At 56.3% G+C, this 11,400-nt stretch overlaps 1 protein-coding gene across 1 annotated transcript in view; it reads left to right on the top strand.

The window, feature by feature from the left end:
* The first annotated feature begins 589 nt into the window (after positions 1-589).
* The window catches only part of ADA (adenosine deaminase), a 26,568-nt gene continuing 15,757 nt past the window's right edge, over positions 590-11,400 (top strand). The window contains exons 1-2 of the mRNA XM_021689115.2: positions 590-699; positions 10,862-10,923. Of these exons, the coding sequence (XP_021544790.2) occupies positions 667-699; positions 10,862-10,923 (95 nt within the window). The 5' untranslated portion in view covers positions 590-666. The remainder of the gene's footprint in view (positions 700-10,861; positions 10,924-11,400) is intronic.

Genomic DNA, 11,400 nt, shown 5'->3' with positions numbered 1-11,400 from the left:
GCCTTTCATTCCCCAGCTCCCTGGGGTCTAACAGAGAACGTCCTCTCCCCCTGGGCTGCCCTCTTCCATCCCACTCCCACCCACCCCAACCCCCTCACCTAGGAAACTCAGAGAACCCCTCCCCGACCTGCAAGCCACGGCTGGGCCGCATTAAAGCCCCCTAACCATACATTTATGTTGTGCGATTATGTGATGAACATGTGTCTCGCCCAGTAGAGTGAAAGCCCCACGAGGTCTGTGACGCTCACCGTTCCCGGCTTCCAGCTCGGCCCGGCACGCTGCAGGCGCCCAGGCGGTAGCTTGAATGCTGCTCGAGGGGCCAGGCGGGAGGCAGAGCCGGCCAGGCGGCTGGAGCCTGAGCCCACGAGTGGCTCCAGCCCTGCGTCCCGGGGCCGGCGATTTCGGGCAGGCCACGGCCCGGGGAAGTCGGGCTTGTCCCCAGGGCGGGCCAGGAATTCCAGGAAATGCACATCCCGGGTCTGCGGGGCGGGGCGGGGGCTTCGGCGAGGGGGCGGGGGCTTCGGCGAGGGGGCGGCCCCCGTGCGGGGCGGGGCGGGGGCGGGGCCGGGCCCCTTAAGAGGATCGTGGCGCGCAGCGGTCCCGGCAGGTCCCCGGGGTGAGCACCGACCGGCGGAGGGAACCACGCAGGGGCGCACGCTTGGCACCATGACCCAGACGCCCGCCTTCGACAAGCCCAAAGTGAGCGCGGGCGGGACTCGGGGTCCGGGGGGGGTCCGGCTCCTGGTCGGGCTGGAGGGCTTAGGGGCGTCCACAGCCCGGGAGAGAACCGGGGCCCCAGCAGCCGCTTCCTTCCCTCAGCTCAGGCCCTCGCTGCCTCCAGGCAGTTTAATGAGAGACAATGAAGCTGGGAGGGTCCTGAATCCCCAGGCGCCCCGGCTGGCTTCCGCGCTCTGCTTCTGCCGGTGATTTGGCCTCTCGGAGTCTCAGTTTCACTACCTGTGAAATGGGCCTCGGGGCACCGCCAGCGGCTGGGTAGCTGTGTGAGGCTAAGCAGGGGGCTTGACCCCTCGAACCTCGCCTGTAAAATGGGGCCCGGTGTTTACATCCATAGGCTCCTAAAGTGCTGTGGAAACAGCTTTATACTCCAGCACTGCGATGATTTTGTGAGCCAAGGAGCTCAGGTTGTGAATGTGCCAGTCGGGAGGACCAGGCCATAGAGCGGAGGGAGGGGGTCAGGGCGCCCCTCTCTCCCTGCTAGGGGCTGAGTGGGCCTTAGGCCTTGGGTTCATTCGGGGCGGAGCCACAGCTACTGGCCTCAAGGGATAACTCTGTGGTCCCTCCTCCCACCAGCTGTGGCCTTTTGGGAAAGTCTGGGTCAGGGAGGGTCTGGGCCCACTTGAGAGGCTTTGGAGCCCTGAGATTCAGTCCACGGAGGGAAGGGGTCCAGGGGGTCTGTCCAGCAGAGTGAGTCAGCTAGCAGGGTTTGAGACTGCTGGGGGATCACAGGAAGGAGTGAGCTGTAATCAGACTCAACTTACCTCTCGGAGAAATAGGTGTAAGTGATGATGGCAGATATCACAAAAGCATTGGTGAGAATCCCATGTGTGTATGGGAATGTGGGGGGTGGGTGGGCGGGCAGCACTGGAGGAGGGAAGGCCTAGCCCCCACTGCTGCTGCCCCCACCCTAGGCTCAGCTACCCCCTGCCAGATGTTGTGAGCTGGGGAGCCCTCCTGCCGGACCCCACCCCATGCCTCTACAACTTGTCTGGATGCCGCATCACTGGTGCTTCTTTCCTTGTGAAGTCTCTTTTGTTTTCTTCTTTTTTAAGTGCTTTTGGATTCCCTCTGTCCTTGGGAAGATGGTTCCCCTGATATGAATCCTGAGGCAGTATACAAAGTCCCTAGACTGGGAGTGAACTTGGAGTTATGGAGATAAATGAGAGGCAACGCTTCTGTAGAATTTACTATATGCACCAAATCCACCCTTGCGATACTTGTAACAGCCCTGTGAGGGAGGGACTATTTTACTATTTTTGGGCCTCAGCCAGTCCTGTCTACTTAAGGCTGGTAGGTTATTTCCCCTCTGTGGGCCTCAGTTTCCACACCTGGTAAATGGGCCCCACCTGCTTGGCGGTGGGATGTCCAGAAGTTAGAAGGGGATGCTTGAGAGGGGAGGTAGAGTGTTCTCCACTGTGTAGATGAGATGTGATTAAATTTTATATTGCAAGGAGGGAACGTGGCTCAGCTGGCAGGAGAAGCAAAGAGGAGCGTGTCTCAGCCACTGCAATCAAAGCCAGCTCCCTGCCTTCCTGTGGGTGGGACAGATCCTAATGAGAACTAGTATTAGTAGCTGGAGCTAATTGTTATTGCTCTGTGCTGGGTACTGTTCTGAACACGTTATTTTCATTAATTCATTTGATTCTAGCAAGGACTCTGTGAGGTCGTTGGTATCATCCCATTATACAGATGAATAGAGGCACAGAGAGATTAATGAGGCCTGAGATCACACAATGAGGAAGTAGCCAAGCTGGGGCTGAGCCCAGGCGGGCTGGCTTCAAACATCCCATAGCCAGTTTTCCTGAAACTGCCTTTGCAGAAGCCTTTGGGGTAGAGGTGCTGGGCCTCTCCGGGACAGGAGCCTCTGCTGGGCTGTTTGGCTTCTTATGCCAACCACTAGGTGAGGCCCAGCACCTGGCCAGCTTTAAGAAGGCAGAGCAAGGCTATGCTTTCTAAACTTTAATGTGTACTCAAGTCACCTTGTTAACACTGAGACACTGAACTGGGAGGCTGAGGGTGGGACTTGAGATGTTCCCTTGTAACAGGCTCACAGGTGACTCTGATGCTCCTGGCCCACGGACCGCACTTTGAGTAGCAAGGCCCTAGGCGGCTGCCTCCCTGGGTTGATTGTGTTATTCCAACAAATGCTTTCTGAGCACCTGTTGGGCATTGGAGGAGGTACGGGGGAGGTGGAAGGGTGGCCCTTATCAGTCTATTTCTACGCGAGGCAAGGCTGGAAATCCCGTGGTGCTTAGAAGTTCTTTGTCATGGAGGACAATGCTGATCACATGCCTGTTTTTGTAATAACAGTGGGTACCAGGCACCTTCCGTGATTTACATCACAGTTCTCTGGACAACTGGACAAGGTAGATCGCTTCCTCCCCCTTTAACAGACTAGGAAAGAGACGTGAAGTGACTTCGTCCAAGGTCACACAAAATGAGCATCTCAAAGCTGTAGACCAGCAAGTGAGCTGGCCCAGGTTGGAAGAGCACAGTTTCTCACCGTCCCTCCCTGATGCAGAGAACTGGGGCTAAATCTCCCACATAAATTTAAGTAGGCTCTATGCTCAGCGTTTGGCTTGAACTCACAACTGAGATCAAGAGTTGGATGCTCTACCCACTGCACCAGCCAGGCGCCCCGCCCACATCATATTTACTTTCTCCTTTTTGAATGTTTACTCTGTACCAGGCACTGTTCTAACTGCTTTGCATATTCATTTAATGCTCAGTATCGCTTTAAGATAGGTCCTCTTCATTTCTGTAGGAGGAAATTGGCTCAGAGAGGGAAGGGAACTTTCCAAGGCACACAGCCAGAAAGCAGAGCTAGACTTGAACCCAGTTCTACCTAAAACTGAAAGAGATACTGTCAACTGCCTTGCCAATTTGCCGTTCCCACTTTGCGGGGAGGGAGTGGACTCAGAGTCATTTCGGGCCTCGGATAGACTGAGGGTGGGTCCCTGCCTCGCTGTTTGTCAGCCACAAGAGCTCAGGTGGACATTTCTCTGAAACTCTGTTTCCTTCTCTGTAAAATGGGTTGATTAAAACCAAGATCATGAGTTCTTAGGGAAATTGTGCGGAGTGGCACTTGTGAAGTCCCTGGCTGGCTGGCAGTAGGCCCTTAAGTGCTTTTCCTCCCCACTGGGGCTGTAATGCCAACCCCCGACCCCCCCCCCCCCCGCAGTGTCTTTCTTACCTCTTGACTTCCTGCCACAAAGCCACCGGAAAGCCCACTGGAAAAGCCTACTGTTAGCACGGTTTTGGGCTTTCCGTGCTTTTTGGTTACCAGAGAGCCAGCTGTTTTTGTTTTTATTTTTTATTTATTGTTTAAAGATTTTATTTTAGAGCAAGCGAGGGTGCATGAGTTGGGAGGGGCAGAGGGAGAAGCAGACTCCCCGCTGAGCAGGGAGCCCGATGTAGGACTCCATCCCAGGACCCTGAGATCATGACCTGAGCCAAAGGCAGACACTTAACAGACTGAGCCACCCAGGCGCCCTGAGCCACCTGTTTTTTAAAAAGCCTCTCAAGGAGCTTGCCTTACCCATTAGAACTCATGGGCGTTTTGGAGGGAAGGGAATGAATGAGATTGGGTTTCAAGGAAGCCTTTTGTTTGACAGAGGAAGCAAGGACCAGAGAGGGGAGATGTGGTCACCCAGCGAGGTAGGGGAGGCTGACCACATTCCTGATTCGGCATCTGACCTTGGGGTTGGCCTGGCCTAGATGGCGAGGGGCCCTGTGAGCTGGGAGGAATGTGTCTCCCTATCCAGTTGTCCTGGGGGGTCCCCCCTGGGGCAGGGAAGGGAGCACTGTGTCTGGCTTTGGACAGGGGAGAAGGGTAGGCCGGGGGGGGGGGGCACAGTGAGTTCAAGCCTATATGTACTCAGTTTTGGGGGCAGGCTCCCTCTTACCCCTTAGGGTTCTGAGGCCCCAGAGCAGCAAGGTGAGGGAAGAAACAAGCTCTGGGGTCCTTGTGACCATGGGGGCAGAACAGTGCGTTTTCCTATCTGTACAATGGGAATCTGATTCATCCCCAGGCATCGGTGGGGGGGAGGGGGGGCACGCCCATGCTAGCTGCTGTGGATCCTTATCCTTGTCATGGTTCTCAATCCTGTTGAGATTTTACCAGCATTGACTCAGCTCTGATGCAGGATGAAGGGAGTGGATTGTGGCAGTTACAACCTCTGGCTTTCACTCAGACAGCTTCCGGCTGTGGTACTTACTAGTCCAGACTGAGGCTGGTTCCTTAATCTCTCTGTGTCTCAGGCTCCTCACCTAGGAAATGGGGAAGGACTGTGTTGCGTTCCTAGGCTGTTGCTCCACAGGATGTGCCCCTGGCTGAAGATCTGCCTTCCCTTCTCTGAAACCTCTGGGGAAGCTCCTGCAGCAATTGAGAGCTCAGTCAGGCCCCAAGACAGCAGGAGGCACCATTACTGTACCTCTGAGCTGTAGGCGCTCAGATGGGGCTGAGCGCAGAGGACTTCCTGGAGGAGGTGTGACTGAAACAATATGTCAGCCCAGGGCTGCCCTGTCTCCTGGCTTTACCCCAAAAGTCTGCTGAGAGGCCATGGCGGGCACTGACCCCTGGCACCACGCAGCTCATTGCCAAGAGCCGGGCTAGGAAGTGAGAGGCTGGCTGGCAGGGGGCACCTGCCGCTCATCCGGGTTCTGGGGGCCGGTCAAGCAACGCTGGCTACTCTGCCCTGTCTGGGTTCTCTTCCAGGCCCAAGGGTGTCGGTCAGTCCCTTCCTTGCCCCAGAGAGCGGACACAGCCCTGCTGACCTAGGACAGGGAGAGGAGAAAACCATCACTTGGTCATTTGATGTGTACTGAGTACTTTTTGCTGTGCTGGGCACGGTCCTAAACCCCGAAGACATGGCATAATGACCGCACTTTGAGGGAACTAATAGGGAGACAGCTGTGGTAAGTGAATTTAAAAAGTCAGCAGTTTGAAAACCAAACCAGATGGTGTGTTTGGGGGCGCCTGGGGAGAAGTAGTATGACTCTCGGGTGTGCCTCGAAGGCGCGTGGCCTGCCAGTTAGGAGCGGGAGTTCGATCTGGGAGCGTCTGGCCCAGGAGTCCATGACCCGTGTCCTTGCTGGTTCTGCCGCTGACCCCTTGGGTGAGTGAATTGAATTGTACCTCCCTGGGCCTCAGCTGGCTGGCTGGCCTCTCCTGAGAACAAGACGTAACATGTTCGCCCGTGCCCCGTGCCCCCACTGTGCCCAGCACCTAGTGGGGGCTTAGTAAATATTTGGCCACGGGGGATGCTTCCTACTCCTCTCTGGGATTTCCTGCAGCTCTGTCAGAGGCTTGCTGAGTCAGCCTCCTGGAGAGCAAGTGCGGGGGAGTAGGGGTGAGACTCCCCTCCAGAGAGGTCACGAGGCTGGGCACAGGGCAGGGGTGTGGCCCCTGGGCAGGACCTGGGCTTAGAGGTAGAGAGACTGGGGTTCTAACCCAGCTCTGCGGCTATCGGCCTGGGCAGCATAGGGCCCGTGGCGGGGTTCCTGCGAGTTTACCATTTCCCCTGTCTGCTGCCCAGGGCTAATGTGCACCTTGCCTGGGGGTCAAGATTAATTGAGATAAAGGACCTGATAATAGGAGGTAGCTGCTGTTATTGCTGAATTGCTTACGACAGCCTCTCTGAGGCTAGGCCTGCAGGGAAAGGGTAGTAAAAGCTCTAGACTCAGACCCTGGTTCAAATCCTGACTCCATCCCTGCCTGCCTTTGTGTCCCTGGATGCTTCTTTGACCTTTCAGGTTTCTCCTCTGCAGAATGGTAGTGAAGTTCTTGCCTTACTGGTTGTGCGGATGAAATCAGTTCATGTGTGTACACGGGCCAGCCCATAGTAGGTACTCAGTAGTCCGAGGACGCTGCTGTTCCTTTTCCCTGAATGGGGACAGCGGAGCAGGGTCCCCACCCAGTCTCTGAGCTTACACCCCATTGTCACCTGGGGTATGCGGACAGACGTCTTCATGGGTAGTGGCTATTTTCCAGAATGTTCCGTGGGAGGCCTGCCTGAGCTTGGGCTGCCTGAGGAGGTGGTTGCTGCCTCTGCTTCTCCCCTGAAAAGTGTCTAGGCAGCTTCCCAGGAAGCCCCGGTGTGGTGGGGCAGCAGGCTTTCGCTGTCCCTAGGGGTGCTCTTGCCTCCTGCGTCGTGGCCGGCTCTCTGAGCCCCTCTTCCCCTGCTCTGCTGCACTGGGGAGCACCTCCTGCGCTTGGAGCTGCGGGCAGGTACTCCCCGTGGGTGCTTACCTCTTGTCCTGACTGCCGGGCGGCTCTGGCTTCCCTCTCCCCTGCTTTGCATATGGCAGCCAGAAAGAGCTTTTACACGGTGCCTCCTGATCCAGAACGCGTCAGTGGATCCCCCCTCCAGCACCCCCTGACCTTCTGTGGCCTCCCCACTCCCCCACGAACCTCATTCTCCATATCAAGCCAGTTCCCTCCCTGCTGCCTGACTCCGATTCCTCTGCCCCGGCCCTTCTCTGTCCTCCCTCCTTTCCCCTGGACAGCTCTTCCTCCCGGCCCCTCCTCCATCATTGTCTCTGGCAGCCTTGCAACCTGCCCCCGTCACTCCCACCGCCCAGAGAAGCCATTGTCCTCACCCCCTCCAGCCCTTTCTTCCCCTTCAGGGGTGAAATTCTGGAAAGGCGAATCTACACTTCCTCCATTTTGTTGCCTTTACTTATTTCTTACCCCATTCCAGCATGGATTCGGGCCTCTGGAACATTTCCTGTAGGACAGTGGTTCTCAACCTTGGCTTCGGGTATTGAAAACCAGCAACAACCCCATGCTCAGGCCCAGGCCTAAGGACTGTGACTTTGCAGACCAGGGTGGGCCCAGGCGTAGGTGACTTTCCAAAGCTTCCCAGGTGCTCCTAACGGGCAGCCCGGGCTGAGCATCTCTCCTCCGGCCCCCGAGCCCCGTGGCCTTAGCGTGTTTCTGCTCTCCTCTTGCTTGACCCCTGGCGGGACCCGACCATATTCCTTTTGGGTAGCAGCTCTAACAAGTTACCACCACACCAGGTAGCTTAGAACAACAGGAATCTTCTCCCCATTCTGGAGGTCAGAAGTCCAACGTCAAGGTGGTGTTGTTAGGGCCACACCCTCTGAGAGATCTGTTTGTTGCCTCCTCCAGCTTCAGGTGGCTCCGGGCCATGCTTGGCACGCAACCACACAGCTCCCGTCTGCCTCAGTGGTCCCGTTGCTGCCGCCTCTTAGAAGAGTTTCGCTCAAAACTCTGCCTCCCTCATAAGGAGATAATCCAGGACAAACTCCTCAAGACTTTAAACCACCTTTTTTTTTTTTTTTTTTTGAGCCATGGGAAGTAATACAGGTTCTGGGGATTCGGGTGTAGACCTATTTGGGGGGCTACCGTCCACTGACCCAGTGGGCTGCCACTCCTTGCAATCTGACCGTCCCTTGCCTTCTGCACCCTCCCCTTCCTGGCTTCCTTCCTGCCCCTCTGGCAACTCCTCTTCGGGGTCCCCCTCTCCTGCAGAGCCACTGGGTGCTGGTGCTTCTGGAGGCTTCCTCCCCTACCCCTTCCTTGACCCCACTCTCCCTGGGTGAGCTCGTTCAAGACCTCGGTTTCAGCTGTCCGTATTCCTACTTGCACTGCCAGCCGGGGTCTCTGAGCGCGCTAGAACTTCCCATGCATTGGCTCTGTCCATTTACATTGGGATGGTTCAGAGGCATCCCAGCCGAGCATCCCTAAGATCAAACTGACCGTGTCCCTCTCCCCGCACCGCTGCCCCTCCTTCTCCCTTAGCACTTGGGCTTCTTCCTGGATGGCGTCCAGAGTGTGGGAATCACAACCGACACCCACCCAGCCCTACACTGAGGCATCCTCCTTGACCCCCCTTTCTGCCCCCCCCCCCCATCTGTCTTGCCTCCCTGGTCCAAAGCACCATCCTCTCTCATAAACTGGACCTCAGTAGCCTCCACCAGCCTTGCCCTCTAGCTGGCTTCAAACCCGGTCCTGGCTTCTCTCCGCTCTCCGTTAAAACGACTCCTTGTGGCCTGGGTGGCCCCGCAGCCTGTCCAGCCCCACGACCCCTCCCTTCTCAGAGCTGGGTTTCCGGCCCTCTCCTGCACCACTGGCTCGCCTACCACATGGCCTTTGCACGTGCTGTTGCCTATGCCTGGAATGCTCTTCCTACCTTCCTCCTCAGCCTGCCTTTGCCTGGTTGGTCCCTCTTCATCTTTTGGATCTTGGCTCAAGCTCTGTTTTCTGCGGGAAGCCATGGCTGGCCCTTGAGCTGGGTAAGGTCTTTTGTTTGTCATTGCCTTTGTAGGATGGTGCCTCTCAAGGAGTTGACTTGGCTTGTGATTGTACATTTGCCACCGACCTTACTCACTGCCTCTTCCCTGGCTGGACCACAAGCATCACAGGAGCGGGACTCAATGCCTGGAGCTTTACCCTCCATCCCTAGCACCAGGCAGGGCCCCGACAGTTTGGTGAATGCAGGGCTCTTCACTGATGCCGTTTTAGCATTTGCTCCGTGCTAAGTGTGGGGCGAGCCCACTACACGCATGAACGTGGTCAAGCCTCACAAAGCCCTAGGAGGAAGGCATCTTCTCCCTCTTGGACTGATGAGGATGCCAAGGCCCTAAAAGTGAAGTCGCTTTCTCCAGGCCTCCAGGGGGTGAGTGGAGGAGCCAGGACTCCAGATTGAACCACAGAGTATCCTCCCTCTCTGGCCAGATCCTCTGTCATATGAGGGTTAAGGATAAACAAACCCTGCAGGCTCAGAGGGGAGGGCCCCTGCCCAAGGTCTCACAACTCCTTGGCGGTTCCCTGGGCTGAAAGCTTCAGTGTTCCCGATGCTGAACATTTTTTGAGAATGGGATGAACATTTAGCTAAGTGGGCATTGAACTTGTTTTGTCAGGGAATCCAACAACTCCCTTGCCTCTGAGCCTGTGGGTGAGTGCCGCTGGGTCCTTTGCAGGCTGGGTGACTTCCGGAGAGGCCTGGTTGCTCGGACTTCCTGCTGGGAGGCAGGCTTGGTAGCTCTGGGCCTGCTGGCCTCCTTGGGCCTGTGGCTCCCTCCCTCGCCAGGGCAGATACTTTCTCGTCCAGGTCCCCAAATTCCAGGGAAGGCCCCAACCTGGCAGACATCAGTGGAGTTTTCTAGATCTCCCCCAGACCCAGGGAAAGTCCCTTTCCCCCTGTCTCCCAACACCTGTTGTGCTTAACAGCTCCTGGGAGATGCCCTGGTGGAGACGCTGGGCTGCTTCATATAAACCCACTTGTCCACCTACACTGTGGGTTGTTTGTTTGTTTAATCCTTACAGTTGTTCTCCGACAAGGAAGCAGAAATACGCTGTTTGGCAGTTGAGGAAACAGAGGGTCTGAGAGATCAAGTGTCTTGGCCGAGACCACACAGCCAGTGAAGTGGCGGAGCTGGGAATCCGGCTGATGGGCTGTCTCCAAAGCCCGTGTCCTTAATCTCCTGGCTTTGAGTGCCAAGGGATGTTCGTGGGGCCGCGTGTGTGTAGGAGATGATCACCCAGATGACCGAGTATCCAGTACCCTTTCTGAAGTACTGGAAAGCTCTTGTGTCACCTCCTATTGATTCCTGAGAACTGTGCTTTTGAAAATGGAGCCTGGGTTTTTGAAACCCACTGTGGCATAGTCACGGGCCCAGGAAGTCTGTGGTCAACACTTTTTGTTAAAGTTGGGTTTTGTTTAGTGAGTTGGCAGAGCGTGGACTCTGCCAGCATGGTGGCGCCGTGGCTGGCCTTGTGTTTAAGACCACTGGCTTTGGACTTGGGCTAGAATTCTCGTTCTGCCATTTACCAGCTGCGGTTCAGAACAGAGGTACTGCGTTGGGTTCCTGCCTCTATGGCTTGCTGTGCGAACTCGGGCAACTTATTTAACCTCCCTGAAACTCAAGTGTGGTTGAACCTCTGTGGTCTTAACCGTGAAAGAGCTAGAGATGACTGTTAAATCCACCCCCCTCCCAGATGAGGAGGAAACAAGATGGTGTGCATAAAGAGCTTAGTGGAGCGTCTGTGGCAGGTGTCCAGTCAGTGGGACTAATGGTTATCACGGTCCTTCCAACATTCATGGGTGTTTGTTCTCTACCCCCCACCCCCTTGTTTCCTCTCTCTGCCCCCTTGCAGGTGGAATTGCACGTCCATCTAGATGGGGCCATCAAGCCTGAAACCATCTTATACTATGGCAGGTAAGTCCACAGAGAAGAGACCTTCCTCCCTAGCATTTGGGGACATGTGGGGGGTCCATGGCTCAACCCAGAGGCCTCTGGAGAATTCCAGGGTGGTTGTTCCTTCCTATATGCCCATGGAAGGAAGCCGGCCCCCTGGCCAGAAGAAGGTGGTCTGTGGAGAAATGGCAGCCCCTGCTTTCTGTGCTTCCGACTCTTGTCCTCCTGCTGCCAGGTGAGCCAGGAGGAACTTGCCCCACCTTGTATGCAGGTGCATGAGCGCGCACACGCACACACACGGGAGGAGGCAGTTCCCAGGGCGGAACCAGTCATCGTGTTTTGACTCCGCAGAGAGCCCTGTGGCAGAGGTGATGTCCCTGCACGGGATGCCGGGACCCTTTGCTGAGCATCTCTGGTGCTGGGCTGAGCCCTCTCCTGGAGTCAGCAAATCTAACCCCTGCGCAGAGGAGGAGGGCAAGGCTAACCCCACCTCACTGA

Source organism: Neomonachus schauinslandi, chromosome 10 (assembly GCF_002201575.2).
Source record: "Neomonachus schauinslandi chromosome 10, ASM220157v2, whole genome shotgun sequence".
NCBI lineage: Eukaryota > Metazoa > Chordata > Mammalia > Carnivora > Phocidae > Neomonachus > Neomonachus schauinslandi.
The sequence above is the reverse complement of the archived record's forward strand: the minus strand, read 5'-3'. Positions and strand labels throughout refer to the sequence as shown.